The 23,850-nt window shown below is 35.6% G+C and overlaps 1 protein-coding gene across 6 annotated transcripts in view; it reads left to right on the top strand.

Annotated features, from left to right (window-relative positions):
* The window catches only part of DYRK1A (dual specificity tyrosine phosphorylation regulated kinase 1A), a 151,785-nt gene that overhangs the window by 55,787 nt on the left and 72,148 nt on the right, over nt 1–23,850 (top strand). For 3 of the 6 annotated variants that reach the window (XM_023191519.3, XM_023191505.1, XM_023191511.2), the window contains exon 2: nt 389–474. The exons of 2 other annotated variants lie outside the window; for them this stretch is intronic. In XM_023191519.3, the coding sequence (XP_023047287.1) occupies nt 465–474 (10 nt within the window). In that variant the 5' untranslated portion in view covers nt 389–464. Of the gene's footprint in view, nt 1–388; nt 475–1,860; nt 1,954–23,850 lie in introns of all 6 variants that reach the window. One more of the 6 variants, XM_023191538.1, reaches the window with a different exon arrangement.

The raw sequence follows: 23,850 nt of genomic DNA, 5'->3' as shown, positions 1-23,850 counted from the left end.
TAGTAAACTCCTATGAAAGTGAATTCACATTTATCTTGATTTGTGAGCTGATGAAAATTACAAATGTAGGGTTTTTTTTCCCCAGATAAATAGTGGAATGTTCAGGTTTGATACCTGGAAAATAGCTGAAATTTTCCATGGTAGTAGGCACATTTTGAAACTGTTTTTCTTTTCTCTGACAATTGAATATATTTTATATATAGTTGATTTTGATTATTGAAGACTAAGGAAAATTGATTTTAAGTAAGTTTAAATGTTAGAAAATGAATTTTGCAAATTTGAAGTAGTTTTGTATGTTTTGGGATTGTAGTTATGTTATATATTCCTCAATTAGGGGTGATTGTCTTGCATCATTATCTCTTATCATAATCTGTTTTTCTTCACACAGTGTTATAGTTTTGCCGCTGGACTCTTCCCTCCCTTCCCCCACCCCATCAGGATGATATGAGACTTGAAAGAAGACGATGCATACAGGTGACTCAAGTTTTGAAATACAGTAAAAGTGTGGCTAAGAGAATGTGGATGGTATATTTTGAATGGGGGAGCGTTCTGATAAATAAATAGTGGGGGGAGTTGTAGATCAGTAAATGCAAAGGTAGTTGGGCTATTTGTTAAACTTACTTTTGAACTCAGATTGATAATCAGTGATTTACAATGGTGTTATTACAAATACAGCATAGTAATTGCTAGCACTTAGGCTTTTCAAGAGCTAATATTTTGGTGGGAATTAGAATAATTCTGTTAATAATGTAAATAACACAGTTACCTTTGTGGTTGAATGCATGTCTCCCCCAGAACTCTATTAGAATATGGCAAATCTTTTATGGGAGTAGATGTTAGTAGGATATCATTAAAAAGACTGACAATTAAATTAAGGATATTATACTCATACGTATGGTTTCTTAAAAAGATATGCTCTGGGATTTTGTTTATTTTTTCCTTGTTCCTGATATCCCTGCCTCCCATTTCCTTCCCTCCCTCCCCCTCTTATCCTTTTGTCATTTGTATTTTTATACAGAAGAAGCAGTGTGAAGGCATTTTTGAAAGAATATTTTTTGATTGCTCTGTAATTAATTGAGGAGATCTTATACATGGGAAGCTGGAGGCTATTCCATGTGTGGCTATGTTCAAATTCCTGAAAATGTAGTGCAGCTAATGTATAAAGTGTTACTAACTTTTGAACTTAAATGTTCTTAAATCAGGCATATTGTAAGGCATTTTGTTGAACTAAGTGTCTTACATTTGAAACTCTGTCAGATAGTCTTATTTGATTATATTTATAAACTAATGTTTGAAAATGTAATTGCTAACTGGAAAAGAAATAATTATATAAATTTTGAATTGATATCTAACAGATACATAATTATATCATTGGTGTAGTTTTTGTGATTGGTTTTTATTTTTGGTGATCTGGGTTTTATCTAGGGGAAAAATAATCATTTTATGATTTTAAGACTTTTAAAAAAATGTTTCGATGTACCATTTTATATGAAGAAATGTGCTTGAATATATTTATAAATTAAATTAGAGATTATATAATACTTTACATTCATGTGGAAGTCACCATTTTAAGACTGATGTTAATTCTTGTTTACGTCAAAGGTGATTGAGCAATCACCTCCGTTACGTATCTATCATGCATGCACACAGGCTTGCACATGTATGTTTGCCTGTACACATTAGAGGTATGCCAGGTACACATTCTGGCTGAGTTGCTCGCTGATTGTTAAAAGCAACGTGATGCTGAAGTTGAATATCACCATCATAGAACAACAAATAGGCATATTTACAGAAACATTTTTAGAATTTTATGCACATTTTTGTGTTGTCAGATTTTATAAGTTTGACCTTTTGGTGCAGGAACTATTTCTCAGCATTGTCAGCTCCTGGATTGCTCCTTGGGCGCTATACTGCACATTGGCTATACCAAGTAGATGCTCACTTTCGACTGAGGTCAGTAGAGGAACAAAGTATTTTTGGGGTATCTCATAGATTTATCTATGAATATTATTGATTTTGGAGATTTTCTCTCATGAAATTTTGGAGTTGCAAAGTTTCTGTTTATCCTCACAAGACATGGAGCGTTTCCAAATAGCTCTTTTTCTTGAAAGGCTTATGGCCTCAATGGATTGAAATAACTAATGAGTAAATACAGTTTATAGTTATCTAATTAATTTTATGAATGCTAGAACACAAGGAAATTCTACAGATTAGATTTATGATAAAATCTAGTCTTTTATTCAGCCTTGTATTCTTTAAAAATTATCAGCATTTATTGGCTTACAAAGGAAAAAACCCAGGAAAGAAGATCTAGCTGTTGAATAAATATATTAGCTGTTGGTGTATTCCCTTTCTAACAATTTGAAAGTTAATAATTGTTTTTGAACATAAAATTAACAGCTTTCAGAATCATCATTAATGTAGCAGTTTGGTCTTGTATTACTATGCACACATTTATTCGACTGATAGAATTTCAACATGTTAAAACTCATGAGTAGATGTTCACCCAAAGTTATTTGTAGAGAATGCTTACTCACATTTGAAAGCAAGTGGTCTGCTTTCTCCATGCCTTGTTTTTACCCTCCAGCATTGTTCATGGTACTTGGCTTTGTTATGTTGGTTAGATGTGGTAACTTATTCTCACCTTTTCCTTGATGAGGCACAGGTTCAGGGATGCTGGAAAGGACATTGAAGTAGGCATTGGCTGATGGGCCTTTCAGAAGTGAACACTTAAGAGTAGGTTTTCAGAGGAACTCTGTGAGGTGATGAGTATGTTAATTGACTTAATTGTGGTGATCATTTCATTTTGTATATATGTATCAAAACATCATGTGTACCTTAAATATGTACAATTTTTATTTTCCAGTTATAACTCAGTAAAACTGGTGGGGGAGAGAACAAATAGTTTTACTGAACACTAGGCCAAAGTCAGACTTTGATGTATTTTGTCCATGTATCTATAGGTGTTCCTGTACTTACTTAATTTGAGGATCTTTTTGCATGTTCTAAAATACAGTTAGAACATGAATGAGGTAAATTTGGATTTCCTTTTGATTTTTGGAAGGACAAATGATTTGTTAACAAACAGTTATTTCATCAGCATTTGCTTTGTACCAGGTACTATTATAGGTGCTCTGCCTAAAAAGATCCCTTAACTTATGGATAACAAATAAATGAGGCAGTGGAGGTTTCTGATAAAGTGTTAAGACTCACCTATTGAATTCAAGGCATGCAGAGAGAAAATAGAGAGCACTGTCTGGGTAATGACATTGACAGTAATGGCTTTACCTGTATTCAGAGGTTACCAGAATCTCTGCATCCCATTCTTCTCTACTGAGCTCCACACTCAGGTAACTGCTTCCTGGGTGCTTCTCCTGCATATTCCCTCCTCCTGCCCCATACAGTTCTCTTAGTAATGAGTGACACCGTTCTACCCTAACACAACATCATTTGGGGATCCTAGGAACCACTCTTTGCCCTTTTGAATCACAAGTAACCAAATTCAGTTTATTTAAGGTATAGAATCACTTCTGAGATGAGATTTGAAAAAAGTACTGCCTCAGAGATTACCATGTATATGAATATAAAGACTTTGATATAAAGAAACCTGTGTAAACCAGCATTTCTTCAGTTTATTTGATCAAGGGACCTCCCTTTCCTTTTATTTTTGATTTATACCTATTAACATCTTGTGGAACATGATTTGGGAAAATGTGTTGGAAATAGAAGTTACTACCATTCTTTGTTTTGTTGAAATGAACTTCTTTAACAACTAAAAATTTTTTAAACAATAGTGATATACTAGTCACTTTAAAATGTGGAATAGTTCCAAAGCATACAGAACTATCACTTTCTGAGGATGAATAAACATGGAAAATTATTTTTAAATGTGCTGATTTGTTCATATTGTCTTTGTCATAATTCTTATGCATACACTGTATATATATATACTCATATATATGTGAATTTAAGTACTTAAAACCATTTGTGGCAGAGTTTTAATTTTAGATTCTCTTAACTCATTTTAAAATGTGAATTTTGTAGGACAAAATTTTCATATTTCCAGTGATCACAGAAATGTGGTGTGTTCATTACAGAACAGTTAGATTCCAGTGATCACAGAAATGGGATGTATTCATTATACAAGAGTTAGAAATCAGATCTGTAAATTACAAAACCCCAACCTTTAAAATCCCATCATATGCAGGGTACACTGGGAGAATGAAAGGGCATGTACATTGTAATACTTAGGTAGCTGTTGCCAGTTTGCCTCCCCTTGGAATTGTTCTCGTGGTCGTGTGTGTCTGATCTTCTTCTTTGTCTGTGTCTCCTTCTCTAGCTCATGTCTCAACTTAAGCAGTTTGATTTTTTTCTTACTGGTTCAATAAATTAATTTTTCTTGTAAGTTAAAAAGATAGTGGATTTGCTTTTGTGCTCATGTTTTTACTTCTTGTTTGTTAGATAATACAAAATCACTGAAAGAATTCTGAAATGTATAAATATATATGGATAAGTATAAGGAAACACCCCAAGTTTTAGTGTCCTCTACAGTATGACACATTCCCTTCCAGTTTTTTTTTTTAATGCCATTTTTAAATTAATTGAGATCATTTTGAATATTCAGGATGATGTGGTTGGGTAAGATCCATTTTATACTCGGATTGACTAACATATCATAAATGTTTCTCTACGTCATCAAATGCTTACGGTAGTGATCTGCTGTTACTTTGAACTTGGAGCAAATCCAGGGTACTCAGAATGCTTTTGAAGATCAGTTACTTTAGATATTTATTTTACAGTATGCTTATTTCCTAGTTAAGTTAGGTATCTCTTATTTTTAGGCATTAAGTTGTTTTTTAAAACACTAATATCTGTGCATAATATTTGGCTGTAAAATTACTTTCTTATAATTGTTTCCTAGGAGTCATAGTGTTTGAAAAACTTTCAGGCTCTTGATACAACTTTTCAGAAAGCTGTTTGGTAATATGTACCACTCTGTACATTACAAGAATGTGTCTTAATTTATTTTTCTCAGCATTGAGTATTATAGTTAAAATAAATCTTCAACAGGCAAAAAGAAGAATCTCTTTATTTTGGAACAAATAAAGTAGTATTGTATCCTTGGTGGAGGAGATATAAGTGCTGTAGAAATGCATAAAGTAAAAAGAGACAGCCACTTCCCTTTTCCTAATAGTTCAGATTCTTTCTTTCTGGCAAGTGGTTTTTGTTTAATACTTTTATGGCATTTGCACATGTTGTTTACCGGTTTTATGCCCAGCTAGTCCGATAGTTCCTGAAGGTCAGGGGGTTAAGGCTTATCCTCTTTGTGTGCCCTGTGACTGTCTGGCAGGATTTCTGGGACACAGGAAGTGCTCAGTAAATGCAAAAAGAATAATTTTTGCCATCCTAATGGCATTTTTAATGCCTAAAAATAAGTATATTAATGCTTGCTTTAATACATTTCTTCAATTGGTTTTAAGAGTTCCTTATTATTTTCTATTTCTTTTTATGTTTCATAGTTTTATTTATGTTTTTAAGTGGAAGCAATTAATAGTGATTACATTATGTATGTGTCATATGAAAGAACATTTGATATTTATAGAAAAAATGATGGGAAACCTGAGGTAAGCCACATTGTAAAATTGAATTTTTTTACCTTAGTGTCTATTTAAGACCCAGGTAAAAGCAAATACATTTATATTCACGATTTTGGATTTTAGGTATGCTTACTAAGTGTACCTTCAAAGAATGTCTGAGTTCTAGGAAGATGACAACAGAACATAGTTTTAAAATTTTCCCATTTTCCTTTAGATAGAGACAGAGTAACTAGGTCAGCAAAACCAAAACGTCACGTTCAGCATCTGCAAGACTAGGTGAACAGTATCCCCCTGACTCACATACAAGTAAGTAGGTGAGAGTGAATGTCTAATAACAAGACCTGTGTGGTATCAGCATTTGTGCAGAAGGAGGCGTGAGGGTGTCCGATGGGCCTGAGAATAGGTGAACCCCAAGGTAACCAACAGAGGAGACTCACTGCAGTGAGAGACTTGTGGAAAGTATGTTTGAGAACAGCAGCTGGAACTGGAGGTAGTTTTGAGTTCCCTGAAGGACACAGTAAGTTCTGAAGGGGGGTTAGAGTCGTCTGGTCCCTGTGAACTCTCAAAACTAACCAGTTTAAGCTTCCTTCCCAGTCAAAGCCCTACACCAAGGAGACACTGCTGGGAATAGAATCCACATTAAACAAGATGGAGACAATGAGGGCAAAGGAAAAAATGTCAGATGAAAGTGGGAGAAGATAAAAGCACAGGAGATCTTATTCATGAGTCTATATTTTGGTACCCTTCATGAAGACGGAAGAGAACTCTTATTGAAGTCAGAAAAGCTACTCCAGTTTCCCCAAAGTTTTTTATTTTACATAAAAATGAGCAACGGACAGGGATCATAGTCAAATTCCCCACAGAGTTTTTATAAGAGAAAAGCATAAGGAGCAGAATATCATTACTGCAGACAGTGAAAGCATGCCAGAAAGAAATGTCCACAAAATAAATGAAACTATAACCTGTTTTAAAATAAACCCAGAGAAATTTAGAAAATTATACAAATATTAAAGCACAATGTAAATCTGAATAAGAAAAATTAGAAAAGTGGTGATAACTCAGGAAAGAGAAGTAAAAGATAATTTAAAAAATGAAGCCTAAACAGAGTGAAAAACACAATATGAAATTTCTCAGAAAACGGTTTAACATGAATAACCGGCCAGGCGCGGTGGCTCACGCCTGTAATCCCAGCACTTTGGAGGCCGAAGTGGGCGGATCACAAGGTCAGGAGATCGAGACCACCCTGGCTAATACGGTGAAACCCCTTCTCTACTTTAAAAAAAAAAAAAAAAGCCAGGAGTGGTGGCGGCGGTTGCCTGTAGTCCCAGCCACTCGGGAGACTGAGGCAGGAGAATGGCGTGAACCCGGGAGGTGGAGCTTGCAATGAGCTGAGATAGTGCCACTGCACTCCAGCCTTGGCGATAGAGCGAGACTCCATCTCAAAAAAAAAAAAAAAAAAAAAAAAAACCACAAAGATGAATAACCAAGGAGAAATGAAGAAAAATGAAGCACTCCAGAGAAAGCAACAGTTATTAAAGACAGGCAAAGAAGTTTCAACATGCAAATAACAGGAGGCTCTGAAGAAGAACTAAAGCAATGAAACTTAACAGATACTAACAATATAACTCATGAAAATGTGTTGAAATTTGCTTTGCAGATTTTTTTTTAAGAGATGGGGTCTTGTGTTGCCTAAGCTGGAATGCAATGTGGCATAAGCATGGCTCACTGCAGCCTTGAACTCCTGGACTAAAGCTATCCCCCCACCTCAGCCTCCCAAGTAGCTAGGACTACAGGCCCGTGCTACCACGCCTGGCTAACTTACTTATTTTTATCTTTGTAGAGATATGGTCTTGCTATGTTCCCTAGGCGGGTCTTGAACTGCTGAAGACCAGCCTTAAGTGATTCTTGTACCTTAACCTCCCCAAATGCTGGGATTACAGGTGTGAGTCACCATCTCGGCCTTTACTCACTTTTTAGTCTGCTTTTAAATTTTAAACATTCTCCAGCATCAGTATTCTTCTATAGTACTGTTTTAAATGACAAATTGGTATTCTATGAATGAGTTAATGTTTAATGGTTCCCCATTTTTGCTAATTAGTTCATGAACAATGTTTAAGTGAATACTATTATGGGATTTTTTTGTTTGTTTTTTATTTATTGCCTTAGGTTCAATTCCTAGAAGTTGGAATTGTTAAGGTGAAGCATATGTACATTTTAAAGCCTTTCGATACATTATTTTTAAATATCTTTTTAAAGTACAGTTTATGCTTCTACCAGCTACACATCAGAATTTTTCTACACCCTAGGATCCTAGGTATTTTAAAATGTTTGCCAATTCGATAGACAAAACATAACTCAATATTTAAATTTACATTTGCTTGAATATTAGACTGAGTATGTTTTTTGGGGGGTTTGTTACTGATGTTTTTTGTGAGTTTCCTTTTACCATTCTTTGTTGATACTACTTTTGGGTTTTAGTTTTTTTTTCTTAATTTACCAAAGTTTCTCATTGAACCCTTACTAGATGCCAATAGCTATTCTAAATTATTTACAGGTATTAACTTACTTACTCCTAATGATAACTCTGATACAGGTACTGTGATTGACCCAGACAGAGGTTCGGTAGCCTGCCCCAGGTCACACAGCTAGTAAGGGATGGAGCTGGGGAGCAAATCCAGGCCTGTGAGTCCCTACTCTTAATGATCATGCTTTTGATTCTGGGGATACTTATTGTTACTTATTGCTGGTACATTTTCCAGTTTGCATTTGCCTTTTGTTCTTGATGTCATTTTATACAAGAGCTCTAATTTTTGGTATCAGAGAACTAAGTTTTATTTATTAGTGTAATGCCTCAAACATAACAGATTCTCAAATCTATGTGTTGAACAAATGAGAATGAACCCATCAGCAGTCTGTTGATGGTGGTGACCTTTTGTGTAGTGTAATATGTATCTCCTTTTAAAGGGATTCCCAGGGCTTCATAAATGATGTACTCTTTGATTTTTATTAGGCACAGTAAGCTTATCTGTATTGGCTCTTCTGGAAAGTTTTTTAGATGTAATCACTACTTTTAAAAGGAACCTGTGTTCTTAAGCAAATAGGAGTTGTGAAGAATGTATTTATTGATAGTGATTTGAATTGTAGATTCAAAGTGAAATGAAATAATTTCACTCTAGTAATAATTTGATGGGATTTTTTTTTTTGTAGTTTTAGAAAATTATATATTTGGCCATGGTTTTAAAAGTTTTGAATGAATTTTGGCTTAGTGTAAGAAGTAAGATTCTTTGACAGGAAAACTAAAACTACCAAACTTGATATGAAAAATTATCATTGCTTAAGATTTGGATAGTGTAGATCAACTCCTCAAAAGGTGAAATTTAAGATTTTACTTTTCTTGAACTCCTGACCTCAGGTTATCCTCCTGCCTTGGGCTCCCAAACTGCTGGGATTGCAGGTATGAGCCACCACGCCCGGCCAAGATTTTACTTTTCTTTAAGCACTCTTTCTCCCTTTTTCTCTGGTGGTTAATACCAGGCTACTTAACGGTGCCTTCTTAGTTTGGCCTCTGTATTCCTTACATCAGTCTTTTAAAAAAAGTGTAGTGATCCATATTGCTAATGGATATACATTAGAGAGAAACACAAATAAGTTCATTTTAATTTTTACAAACCATCCACAAAATGTACTGCATGGAATCAGGTACTCAAAAAGATACTCAAGATGTAAAGATTTATCTTGTTAACACAAATCCAGGTCGGCTTTGTATAAAGTTACCAAAGCTTAAAAAACATTGTTGAGTGCTTGCTGTTTTTGTAACCTACTGGTTACACCCTGTTCTTTCCTCTTCTACTGCTGGTAGTAGTATTCTTCAGGCCATTTGTGTTAGTCCGTTCTTGCACTGCTATAAAGGAGTACCTAAGACTGGGTCATTTATGAAGAAAAGAGGTTTAATTGGTATGGGATTCCACAGGCTATACGTGAAGCATGGCTAGGGAGGCCTCAGGAAACTTAGTCATGGTAGAGAGTGAAGGGGAAGCAGGCGTTTCTTCTAGCAGAGGAAAAGAGAGAAGGGGGAGGTGCTACACACTTTTAAACAGCCAGATCCCACGAGAACGAACTCACTGAACTCATCATCCTGAGAACAGCAAGGGGGGAAGTCTGCCCCTATGATCCAGTCACCCTTCAAGAGGCGTCTCCTCCAACATTGAGGATTACAATCTGACATGGGGTTTGGGTGGGGACACATATCTAAAATATAATCACCATGCTTAGCTGATATTGTTAAATTCAGACTTGTTTTTTTAAGCGTTAATCAGTTTAGTTTACATGCTTATGATAATAAAATTTAATCCATTCTGGAAGTAAAAGAGTGAAATGTTAGTTTTCCTCGTTCCCACTTATAGGGGTAACCCCTTTTAATCTTTTCCATTTTAAGATTCTTCTCTTGGTTGCCTCCATGACTGTTAATACATTAGTATGTTTGTAGCTGTGTTTTACTATGAAACCAGATAGCTCTCAGTGCTACCTCTTTGCCAGCCATTTTCTCCCGATTTTCTTTTAAAGTTTTTCTGTTGATTATTATTAAAATTTTATAAAACTAATTTAAACCTCGTTCTTGGCCATCAGTTTTAGACAGTTTCTCTTGATTTCTCAAGATTTGAAATGAGAGCTTTGGAGCCCTTTATATTTCTTTTTACCTCACACCTGTTACCCACCAGACAGTTATTTCCAGCTTGTGTATAGGTATATTCACTTACACATCTTGCTGTCACTTAATTGAATTCTTTATTTTTATAAAGTTAGAATCTTCTGAATATTGAAAACAGAAAACTATACTGAAGAACATAGTGTATTAAGACTGATGGAGAGGGAGATGTGATACTATGTCACTAAGGTTGTTCCAGTCATAGGAGAAATGTTACCACTGGATTGAGGTCTGGTACATTTTAAAAGATGATTTAATTCTATGATATGTGTTCAACTTGCACTAGGAAAGTTTTTACTTTCACCTTTGTTCCGTGCGCGGCACAAATACTTGTGAACCCTTACTGCCCAACTCAAGAGCCAGAGTCCTCTGTCATCATTTTGCTTCTCTTCTAAGTGAGAGGACTGAGTGCAGTGGTGTTTGTGGGTGAGGCATGTGGACTGACAGGCTTCAGTTTATTTAGCGAGTGTAAGTCCTGGAAAGAAGATTCTCTTTCTTTCCTTGCCAGGTTGAGGAGACCTCATTAAACAGTATGAATTTGTGGTTTTGGCGTGTCTAGTCCTGAGGCAGGTGGCTTGGTGTCCTTACAGGCATTTCTTTGGCCTTGCCCTTGGGGTGACTGTTCACTTGTGTTTGAGTGGCTGGGACTCAGTAGGTTCCCTGGAGTAGGTATTTCTTTAGAGCCCCTGGGGGAGGCTGATCATGCAGCAGATAGTTGTTTAGTGTCAAGCCAATCTCTCCCCTTCTTTCTACTCTAGTTTTTCTTTACCACCCAGAATGGCATCTGCCACTTCTGCTCTGGTTCCTGGTCCCAGCTTTCAGCTCTAGATCTTTTTGACATTCCTTAAATTATTGGTATGATCCCAGGTGCCTTTTTCTTGCAGAAAACTGACAAAATCTTTGGTTCACTGGTATGTCTCCATCCCATGCTTTACTTTATTTTGTGATCTTTTACTGCTTGTTTCAGTGTTTGATATGGAGGATAAGAACAGTATGTTTACTCTATCCAGTGCTCTAGATTTTCTTGTTAGAAGCACCTTCCTTCCCAGCTTGGGGAAAGTGAGCTGCTGGGGTGGCTGTTGGCTCCTTTGCTTGCTGTTAGTTTTAAAGGATTGTTTTCAGTCACACTTGAATTGTAGCTATCCTTGATTCTCTTTTTACTAATGAATTCTGGTAGTATGTTTTAAGAACTGGGTGGCCTTCCTGGACTTTATAAACATTTCCTGTAATGCCTAGCTTTAGTGAGCTACGAAGTTGCCCATTGGAGATGAGGCTTTATTGAAAGTCAGCACCTGTACTTCACTCCCTGCCTTTGTGACTTTGGGTTTCAATTGGGTGTTTGGAAGCACTGTTTCTTCTGTCCTTGACCTTGTTCCACATGTTTTACCCATTACCTCCTGTGAGCAGGCACAGGGCCTTTCCTTGTCACCTGGGCTTCAGCTGCTTTGAGGATGACTGCTTATCCCTTGCAGGTGCTTCCCACCAAGGCTCTTGAAAGGGAAGTTTTTGTAATGTTCATTTTTTAAAAAGTTAGACCAAATATACCCACTAAACTTCTTAAGTCTGCTTGTTTTCATATGACATAGAAATTGATACAAAAATAGTTTATGTAGTTTGTATAGATGAAGTTGATTAAGAAAGATGACACTCTACTATTTTGTCTTGATAAGTACAGTACAATAAACAGTTTTTAAGCCCTAAAGTTAACTTGCAAGAATCTTTTTGTTTTGACAGTATGCTATTATAACTTCTAGTTGAATAAAATCTTAACAAGTCAACTTTTATATTTTCATGATACCTAAATGAGGAAGCAAAAGTATATTTAGTATATGACAATATACTGTTAGTTGATTCAGAAGAGTAAGCAATAGTCCAATATTTAAAAATTATGTCTGTAATCCAGATTTAAATAACAGTTTACCTTCTAGCTTTATAAACAGTCTTAATGAGAAGTAGGGGACAAAAAAGAAGCAGGATTGCCCTTAAGTTAGAGAATAGAAATATCTACTTGGCTTAACGTTTTTACAAAAGATGTCCAGCAAAACTGTGGTGGCAGCCTCGCTTTAGAGAATGAGGTGTTACAAACTTGACCAAGGAAGTCATGCCAGACTTTTGAATATTTTTCTAAATTAGATGGCTTCAAATTAAAAAAATATTTTATCCACTTGATGTTTTTGCAAAACTATAAAGCTGTGTTCTATTTCTACCTAAAATATAAAATTGTTAGTATGGTATGATTTGTCATTTGAGATTATCTTGGCTAATACATTACTGGGCATAATAATGGCTATTACGCATCATTAACTGCAGATAAAAAAAAGTTAACAGTTACCTTAAATATATGTCTTATGGGGAGAAAATGTAATCAGCATATTGTACTTTTTTAGCCTGGCCTGGTGGCGCATGCTTGTAATCGCAGCTACTCGGGAGGCTGAGGCAGGAGAATTGCTTGAACCTGGGAGGCTGTGGTTGCTGTGCGCCGAGATCGCGCCCTTGCACTCCAGCCTGGGCAACAAGAGCACAACTCCATCTCCACACACACACACACACACACACACACAGTTAATTTAATTGTATACTTAGAAAACTTACTTTCTTTACTAGGAATTCTGAATATGTATATTTATGTAACGAAGATTTTAGTTTAGTAAGTTAACTGTTTTAAAACATGTTTAATGTTTAATTTCTGATTCTAAAAGTAGTACTTTTTGATACTTTCCTAAACTCCATAATTTAAGTAACTTTAAAAAGAATTGATGCTAAGCTAAACATTTAAATTGAGGATTATCCCAGAGCATCTGTCACTAGGCAGATGATGTTTCCTTGTGTCTGTAGTCCCCAAAGGAAAGTTGGAGTGCCAAGTTTTTAATATTTGTCCCCTCAAGAAGGGGGAAAGTTTTGTGATATGAAAAATGTTTAAGAGGTGGTCTGGGAAGCAGTCCCTCTTGACATGGAAAATGCCCAGTTTGTTGCTGTAGAGTGCAAGATAGGCTGAGTTAGGATTGCTTTATCAATATGGAGGGAATAAGAACCTGGGAGAACAAACCAAAATATTAAAGATTCATGGGTAAGAGTATGAATGAAATTGGCTTTAAAATCTTTCCCTTTTACTTCTCTCTTACCTTTATCCTTTGGAATTAAAGGAGGCTAATACGGGTTCCAAGTAGTTCAAAAACGTACCAAAAGTTGTCAAAAGTTTAAAGGGGTGAGATTGAGTCTTTCAGGGAATGGATTAAATACTTTGGGTTAGAGAGTGATTTTTCAAACGTCTTAAGCCTTGGCTCGTAGTGTGTAGATGGTAGTATGGTGTGAATGATCTCAAGCTAATCTCATGAAAGCTTACATTTCAGTAAATTTTCATATGGACAAGAAACCAAGAGACATTGCTGTGTGACTAAAATACTGATTATTCATGGATACTGCGAGAACTTTGCCTTTTATCTTGGGATCTTTGTCTTACGCATTATGATTCTAAAAATGTAGTTTCTTTGTTTATAGGATGGGGGGCGTTAATATTAGATGATTTTTAAGTTTCCTTCTAGCTTTAGAGTTAATTGATCCTTTTCCTGACTTTTAGAACCTGGCTTTTCCAGTCTTGGTTTCATTGAACTTTAACAGGTTCCAGAATTCCTGTGTAGAGAGAACATGGGAAGAAATTAAGGGACTAGTGTGGGTGATGGGTGCTTAGAGATGATGGAAAAGTGGCTTCAGGAGAAGAGAAATGGTAGTGTTAGGGATAGGACCAGCATGCTCTTCTCTTGGAATCTGATGCTTGAAATCTACTCTGTCTTAATGAAATGTACTTTACAAATGCTAGAAGTCTTTCTGGAGACGTTTATAGACACTCTATGGAAAAATATTTAAAAATCACAAACTTTTTCATGATGTGGAATGAATTCTGTACTCAATTTAGGAGGAGATAATTGCTAGGCTAGGTGGGACAAGTTGATCTATTTTAAAATAAAATTGTATCTTTTATAAGGCACAAATGGGAACTGTGTCTCCTTGACATGTTTCAAAGCATTTCTCTGAATATGTGAGATTAAAGAAACTCTCAACCACCCAGAATTGTCAGAACACTGATGTTCTTTAAACCTGTCTTTGTAGCTGTTAGTATGTACTGACACAGTTGAAGTTTTTAATGTTTTATTCATTATTAGACATTTTGCATGTGAATATAATGTATTTTATTTATGGTTACATCTTAACTGAACTTGGTTCCCAGATATGAGTATTATTTACTTGGTCTCAGTCTTCATATTTTAAGCTCTGTAGGTTGATACTTAATTGAGTTTTATTTTTAAATTATTTTTGAAGCTATATATTAAAGTTTGTCATAATAAACGAAATGTTTTCCTCCACCTGGGAATACTTGAGACTTTAGTGAGCCATGCTTTCTCTTATGCCCACCTCTTTAGTCTTTCCATTATAGAATAAAAATGCTTTATTGGATTTCTCTAAAATGTAATGTTTGAGAATGTATTTTAATGTATAGAAAGACATTTACATAATGCTTTTGAGTAGGTGGGGAAAAAAGTTGAAATGTTGATGGCAGCATCTGTTAGAAAAACTCATATGTCTATATAGTAAAAAGTTAAAATTAGAACAAATGCACTACTTTAACTGTGTTCTGCATGTTATTCCATGGGATCGCCTTTGGAGTAAAGTGGAATATGTTTTTAGTCCTTTATAGTTGCTGTTAATTTTGTTCTAAACCTGAAAGTGTTAACAGCAAGTTGAAAATGTGACAAAGCTCAATTTCATTTCTTGTTTATTGCTTGTTTTCCTATTGGACAATTGGAAGTAGCTTTGCCCTGGCAACTAAAATAGGCTATTTGCATAACCTAGTTTGATTGGCTAGCATCCTTACTAACAGTTCCAATCATATGGTGTCGGTTTAGTGGTAGGCTATGCTAATTAGCCGCTGTTGCTGGGGTTCAGGGATGGTTTCTGTGTGCTGTTCTGCTGCATTGTGTTGCCTGGTGAGAGACATTGATAAATGAGCGTTTAATGATCTGCAGCAGTTCCCACTCACTGCGGGCAGGCGGATTTTAGAACAGAAGTGGAAATAAGGCTTTAATTGCTCTGTTAAATACTTGTAACCAAAATATGTGTATTACATTCTAGAAATTAAGTTGTATGAAATCTCTATCTAATTGAATACTTCATAACACAAGAGGAAAATACTTTAGCTTTGTCTCTTAAAATATCACTCAGGTAGCAGCACAATGCACAGGTTTCCTAAAACTGTAAAATTGATCATTTTTTTTCAGATCAGAAATAGTGCCACTGTAGTAAGTTAGCATGCTTGATTTTTCTTATGACTTTGACCTTTCATAAAGATACATCTTTGTGTTTGATAAAATGGTGCAAGCTTTTGGGCAGAATTTATCTTGTACTGCCTGTGTAGTCTAGCAAATAAGAGCATAAACTTGAATTCCCTGTTCTTGTTCTTCTGTTGAATTTGAAGATCAGGTTGTTATTCACTGCCTCCTGCTATTATTACTTTTCTAATTGAAGTCAGATGTTTTAACTGTTGCTTATACTGTTATCGTTGGTTTATGTGAAGTCTTTATTGGTACTGTCAGGTGGTAGGTTCTGTAGGAAAAAAAAATCAGTTCTTTGTTCAAGGAACATGAGGTGAAGAATAAACACATATGATGTTAGATTAACAATGCAAGATGACCATATGGAAAAGTGCTGTAAGGATTTATCTGGAAGGGTATAGGGGAAAAAATTCTCTAGGCCTTTTTATGATAGGGACATGGGAAATGGATTGAGAGTCTGGGAAAGGGTTAAAGAGGAAGCCCATAGAATTTGTGTTAAGGTTTTAAATATCACTTAGGATTCAAACAGCTGGAGAGTAGTAAGAAGGAAGAACATTTTAGGGTGAGTAGTAGATGAGCAAAAGTAATGTTTCTGGTATTCAGTTGTTAAATGTAAGTGGTCACAGTGATCAAGGACTCTGGGGCCTTAGGTTTGTCAGTGCCCCAGCTTCCAGGCAAGATTGTGTCATTCCCTTGAAATAAGACCTGGTGTCTTACTGTTGCAGCTAGCATCATTTTTGGCATTTTGTCACTTGGTTTTGTTGGAAGCAGGGCTCTCCACTTTTTGTGTCTAGTGGTTAAAGCATAGGACTCTTTTGCCTTCTTTTATCCCTCCCATTGGCCCTAAAGCATTGAAATATAGATGCCAAAAATAATCCATGTGAATTCAGATGTTTGTATTAAATTTTCTATAAAGTTTATCCCTTTAGTTGTTTTGGCCTTTATTTAAGAGCATAGTAAAATTAGACAAGCTACCTGGATAATCTTACAGACTAGTAAAGAATGAAAACCAACATTAAACCATAACATTGGATTCTTAATCACACGTTCCCAGGCATATATACTGAACATGTATTCTAAAATAAATTTACAGGAGTGCTTTATTCAACCAGAGTCAAAGGGGACCTAGATTCAGAATTTGTAATTTAACAGAGTTGGAAATAGTTTTACATAACTATATGACATGGTGGAGTGTCCATGCTGTAAGAGAGGTGTAAATTCAGAAGAGGGGGCAATTTTTGGATTGGGACTAGCGAAAGGTTCTTGGTGAAAGTGGTGTTTCATATGGTCTTGAGGAATGGGCAGTATTTTAACAGGTGATGTTTGAAGGCTGCAGGGTGTGGAAGATGCTATACTAGTTGAAGATGGGGGCCTGTTTTGAAAATTGCATTTACTAAGGTGGATGGTAGAGGAGACTATGTTGTTGAGGGCCCTAACTGGTGGATAATATAGACTTTGAAGTTTTTCGTGTAAAAAGTGGGGGATTTTTGAATTTCTTAACAGCAGTGGTTCACAATGTATTTTTTTTTAAACACATGCCCTCCATGAGTGTTTGCAAGTTTCAAAATAGACATTTCTTTGATTTTTAAAATGTGAAAGTATGGTATTGAGTAATTTCAAGGGGTTTTTGAGTTGCCATCATCTGAAATGAGGTATGTTGTAGGAGAAGCAGATTTTTTTGTGGGGTGGAGGGAAGGGATTGATTGTACTTAGAGTCAGGTTTTGAATGGGTTAAACGTTTTTAAAACAGCTTTATTGTGTTAAAATTGGCATACAGTAAACTTCACATAACTGAAAGTAAACAATCTGATGGATTTTGACAAGTATTATTTGTGAAACTTTTACCACAAGTCAGATAATGAAGATTTATTACTTTTTCCAGAATTTTATATAAACAGGATTATATATGTTCTTTTTGCCTGGTTTTAGTTCTTTTGAGAGTCATCTGTGTTAACTATCAATCGTTCACTCTTTTTATTGCTGAGCAGAATTTCATTGTGTGTATATATACCTTGGTTTATCCATTTTCCTGTTGAAGGACATTTGGGTTGTTTCTAGTTTTTGTTTATTACAAATAAAGATGCTCTGAATATTGTCATACAACTTTTTGTATGGACATATGTTTTTATTTCTCTTTATTTCCTAACATTGGAGTGACTCAACCTTGTGGTGGGTATATGCCTAATTTTTAAAGAAACTGCTAAATGGTTTTACAAGGTAGTTACACCATTTTATATTTTCACCAGCACTTCAGGAGAGTTTCAGTTTCTTCATATTTTGCCATATTTGGTGGTCAGTCTTTAATTCTAGCCATTCTAGTACTTGGGTAGTGATACCTCATTATGTTTCCCTGTGATTAATGTTGTTGAGCATCTTTGTATGTACGTTTTTGCCCCCTGTATGTCATGTTTGGTGAAGTATTTGTTCAAATCTTTTGTCATTCTTTTTTCGGTTATTGAGCTTTTAGAGTTTCTTATATGTTTGATACAAATCTTTTATGAAATATATGATTTGCTAAGCTTTTCTCCTAGTCCATGGTTTGTCTTTTTATTCTCTTAAAAGTGTCTTGAAGACCTGATGTTTTAAATTTTTATGAAGCCTAATTTATCCATTTTTCTTTTATGAAACCTGCTTTTTGAAAGTTTTTGCATAATTGTCACATGTTCAAAAACATTTTTGCCTATTTTTTTTTCTTTCCCCCACTAGATTTTGCAGTTTTAGGTTTTATATTTAAGTCTATGGTCCATTTGGAGTTAATATTTGTTAATAGTATGCTTCAAAGTATAGATCAAAGATCACCTTTTTTTTGTAAATGGATATTCATTTATTGTAGAACCATTTGTCAAAAGGACTATCCTTTCTCCACTGAATTGCCGTTGCACCTTTGTCAAAAATCAGTCTTCCATATATGTGTGCGTCTGTTTGTGGACTTTCCATTCTGTGTCATTAATCTATTTGTCCTGATACCAATACCATATTGTGTTGACCTGCTCTGGCCTTAATAATAAGTAATGCAATCAGATAGTTTTACTTCTACAACTTTCCTCTTATTCAGAGTTTTTATAAGTACTCTAGGTCTTTTGCATTTTCATATGAATTTTCAAATCAGTTCGCTAATTTCTTCAAAAAAGTCTGCTAGGATGTTGATTGGGGTTGTGTTGAATGTATAGATAATTTCAGAAGAATTGATACTTTAACAATACTGATTCTTTAGACCCGTGCACATATATCTGTTTAGCCCTTTCTCTAATTTTTCTAATTTTCAGTATGCAGTTTTTTCATATATCTTGTCAGGTTTATGCGTGTTTCATATTTTTGTCACCATTTTAAATGGCTTTTATATTTCAGTTTCTGATGTATAGTTGTAGTACTAGCACATAGAAATACAACTGATTTAAATATATCCTTGTATTCTACAACCTTGCTAAAATCACTTATTAATGCAGCATTTTGGTAGGTTCCATCACATTTTCTATCTAGATAATCACATTGCCTATGATGAGAGAGAATTTTGGTGCTTTCTAGTTTGGTTACCTTGTATGTATTTGTTTTTCTTGCCGTACTACATTGGGTCCAGCCTCTGTGGAATATAGAATATATATGGAACGTAGACTACAATGTTAAATAAAAGTAGTGAAAGAGGACATTCTGTTTTGTTCTTTATGTTAGAGGAACAAACAGTATGTTAGCTGTAGAGTTTTTTTTTTTGTCAGTGTCCTTTATCACAGGGGTCCCCAACCCCAGATACTGTCTGTGGCCTCTTAGGAAGGGGGCTGCACAGCAGGAGGTGTAGAGCACTACCACCTGAGCTCCGCTTCCTATCACATCACCTGAAACATTAGACTCGTACAGACGTGCACATGCAAGGGATGCAAGTTGCGTGCTTCTTATGAGACTGTAATGCCTGATAATCTGAGGTAGAACAGTTTTTCATTCTGAAACCGTATCTCCCCCATGGAAAAACTGTCCTCCATGAATCTAGTCCCTGGTGCCAAAAAGTTTGGGGGACTGCTGCTTTATCAGATTGAGAAAGATGCCTTCTATTTCTAGTTTAATGAAAGTTTGTTTTAGGTCACATATGGATGTTGGATTTGTCAGATGTTTTTTTTGCATCTCCCAAGATTACCACATGGTTTTTATTTTTTAGTTAATTTGATGAATTGTACTGATTGATTTCTTAATGTTAAACTGATAATAGCGTTTGCTGAAATAAAGGTCACTTTGTTATGATGGTCTTTATTTTGATTGTTTGATTCAAATAGTTACAATTTTGTTTAGAATTTTTATATCTTACCTTCATGAAGGATATTGGGGTTTTATTGATTTCTGTTTCTCTGTTTTGTGGATTTCTACTCTGGATCCTTATTTTTGTTATTTCGTTAACTTTGATTTCATTTGCTTTTTTTTTTTTTTTTTGAGACGGAGTTTCACTCTGTTGCCCAGGCTGGAGTGCAGTGGTGTGATCTTGGTTCACTGCAACCTCCGCCCCTGGGTTCAAGCGATTTTCCTGCCTCAGCCTCCTGAGTAGCTGGGACTACAGTTGTGTGCCACTACATCTGGCTAATTATTTGTATTTTTGGTAGAGACAAGGTTTCACCATGTTGATCAGGCTGGTCTCAAACTCCTGACCTCAAGTGATCCACCTGCCTCAGCCTTCCAAAGTGTTGGGATTACAGGCGTGAGCCACTGCATCCAGCTTCATTTGCTCTTTTTCTAGTGTATTAAGGTAAAAAGCAGAAGCCATTGATTTAAGAACTCTTTTCCTTTCTAATAGAGATGATTAATGCTATAATATTCTCCCTGAGTATTGCTTTAGCTGTATCAAAAATTTTGATATATTTTGTTTTCATTCTTTTCTGAATACTTCATAATTTGCTGTTTGATTTCTTCTTTGAGTTGTGGTTATTTAGGACTATTTTGTTTTTGAGTGGGGACTTTACTTATATAGTACTGTTATTTTATTCTGATTTACTTTGTCACCAGACAACATATTTTGAATAACTCAATTTCCTTTAATTTATTGGGGTTTGTTTTGTACCCCATAATGTTGCCTATCTTGGTAAAGGTGCTTTGTCCCTAGAAAAGAATGTATATTCTGCTGTTCTTTGGTAGAATATTCTCCAAATGTTAATTAGGTCAAGTTGGTGGATAGTGTTGATCAGATCTTATATATCCTTACTGATTTTCTGTCCACTTGTTCTATCAAATATCGAGAGAAGGATATTGAAATCTCTTAATAAAATTGTGTCTGTCGTTGTAGTTTTATCATTTTTTTGATCCATGTGTTTTAAAGCTTTTAGTAGGTTCATAGATGTTCAGGATTAGTATGTTCTTTTGATGATTTGACACTTCTATCATTAGAACGTGACCTTCATCTTTTGTGATATTCTCCAGACTGCAGCATACTTACTTTGCAAATACAGCCATTCTGTCTTAATTTTGATAGCATGATATATCTTTTTCCGAATGTTTACTTTTAATCTATTAATATCTTTATATTAGAAATTTATTTCTTACAGCATGTAGTTGTATCTTGCTTTTCTTGTTTCTTGTTGTTGTTCCCAGTATGAAATCTCTGCTCATTTAAGGTATTTAGATCATTTGCGTTTAATGTGATTATTGGTATGTTTTGGTTTAAATCTGTCATCCTGCTATTTATTTCATATTTGTTTTGTCTGTTCTTCCCTCTTTCCTTTTTCTCTCCTACCCTCTTTTATTCTGCCTTTGGATTAATTGAAATTTTTAAATGATTGGATTTTCTTGCTTTTATTGGTTTATTCATTTTAACTTTGTTTTTTAAATTTAGTGGTTTCTCTTTATCTTATCACAGTCTACTTTCAAAGGATATTAGATCACTTCACGTACAGTATATTGACCATACCACAGTATTCTTTTATTTCTCTACTACTGTCCTTTTTACTGCTTTTAAAATAGATTTTGTTGGTGCATATGTTGTTAACCTTACACTACATTACTATTGTTGTTTAAACACTCAAATGAGGTTTAAATAAGAATTCCTGTGCTCTTATCCATGTAGTTACCTTTTCTGGTCTTCATTCCTTTGTATAGGTCCATATTTCCATCTAGTTTCGTTTTCCTTCATCTTGTATACTTCTATTCACATGTTTTATAGTGCATATTTGCTAATGATGTATTCTTTCACCTTGTATGTATCTGAAAATGCCTTTGTTTTGCTGTTTTTTTTTTTTTTTGACAGATATTTTTGGTGGGTATGGAACTCTAAATGACACTTTTTTCTTTTAAAGTAATTTAAAGATGTTGCTGCACCATCTACTCTCGCGTTGTTTCTTACAGAAAATCTTCTTTATCTTTACTGATTTGTATATAATATGTCTCTCTGGCTGTTTTTAAGATTTTCTGTTTATCATTGGTTTTTAGCAGTTTGATAATTATGTACCTTGGTTTAGTTTTCTTTGTTTCCTGTGCTTGGAGTTTGTTGAACTTTTAGATCTATGGGTTTGTAGTTTTTATCAGATTTGAAAGATTTTTGACCGTTAGTTTTCCAAATTTTTTTGTGTTCTCCTGTCTGTCAGGAACTTTAGTTACATGTATATTATTAGAGTGCTTGAGATTGTCCCAGAAATCAGTGAATGTCTGTTAACTTTTTAAAATCTCTTTTTTCTGTTTTGACATCCAATTTCCATTGTTGAGTAGTTGTTTGGAATTCTGAGGTAGTTTTTATTGCTGTGTCTTCAAGGTCACTAGTCCTTTCTTCTGTGGTATCTAACCTTTTTATTAGTTTTACCCCCTCCCTTTTTTTTTTATCATTCACATTGTAGTTTTTATTTCCATTTCTATTTCATCATCTCCTCCTCCTCCTCCTCCTCTTTTGAAATAGAGACAGGGTCTTCCTATGTCTCTTGTTTGCCGTGACGGGCTGGATTTGAACTCCTGACCTCAAATGATATTCGTGTCCCAGCCTCCCAAAGTGCTGGGATTATAGGTGTGAGCCACCTTGCCTGAACTGTACTTTTCGTTTCTAGAATTTCAATTTGGGTGTCTTAAAAAATATTTTCCATGACATCCCTTAAATACTTGATTACATGGAGTATAGCTGTAGTACCTATTTCTGTTTTTTGTTTTGAGTCAGGTCTCCCTCTGTCACCCAGCCTGGAGTGCAGTGGTGCTTTTATAGCTCACTGCGGCCTCATACTCCAGGGCTCAAGGGATCTTCTCCTGCCTCAGCCTTCTAAGTAGCTGGAATCTACAGGCATGCACTACCAAGCCCAGCTAATTTTTAAGTTTGTAGTAGAAACAAAGTCTCTCTTTGTTGCCCAGGCTGGTCTCAAGGGAGCCTCTGGCCTTGGCCTCTCAAAGTGCTCAGATTACAGGTGTGAGCCACTGTCCGCAACCGTAGACCAGGGTGGGAGATGTTTTTTTTTTTTTCCCCCTTTCTTTTAGAGACAGGGTCTTGCTGTGGGGCCCAGGCTGAAGTGCATTGGTGCAATCATAACTCACTGCAGCCTTGAACTCCTCAAGAGATCTTCCTGCTTCGGCCTCCCAAAGCGCTGGGATTACAGACTGAGCCACCACTCCTGGCCAGTACCTGTTTCAGTGTCCATTTCTGTTAATTGTAACAGCTGTGTCAATTCTGGATTGGTTTCCATTGATTGATTTCCCCCACCCTTATGGGTTGTGTCTTTCTGCTTTTGTGTATACCTGGACATTTTTTATTGTGTGCTGGACATTGTGAATTGTCACTTTGCTGGGTGCTGAGATTTTTTGTATTTCTCATGTAAGTTTTCTTGGCTTTTGTTCTGGAGCAGTTGGGTTACTTAGAAATAGTTTGATCTTTGAGTCTTACTTCTGAGATTTTTTTAGATGGGACCATTGCAGTGTTTAATGATAATTATTCTTCACTGCTGGGAGCAGTATCCTGTGTAGTTTATGTAATGCTCAGTAAGAGTATCGATGCTTCCCATTCTGGTTGGTGTGGAAAGCTTCTGGTGGTTTGCTGGCAATCTTGGGCATTCCTTGGCTTCTGCTGCATTACGCTTATCTCTGCCTTCTTTCTCACACGGCGTTCTTCCTGTGTGCGTGTCTATCTCTGTCTAAATTTCTCCGTTTTATAATAACACCAGTCATATTGCATTAGTGCCTACCCTGTTGACCTCATCTTATCTCATTACATCGGCAACAAAACTTTTTCCAAAGATGGTCACATTCTGAGGTACTGGGGTTAGGATTTGAGCATAGAATT

Source organism: Piliocolobus tephrosceles, chromosome 19 (genome assembly GCF_002776525.5).
Source record: "Piliocolobus tephrosceles isolate RC106 chromosome 19, ASM277652v3, whole genome shotgun sequence".
Lineage (NCBI taxonomy): Eukaryota > Metazoa > Chordata > Mammalia > Primates > Cercopithecidae > Piliocolobus > Piliocolobus tephrosceles.
This window is presented reverse-complemented; position numbering and strand designations above follow the sequence as displayed.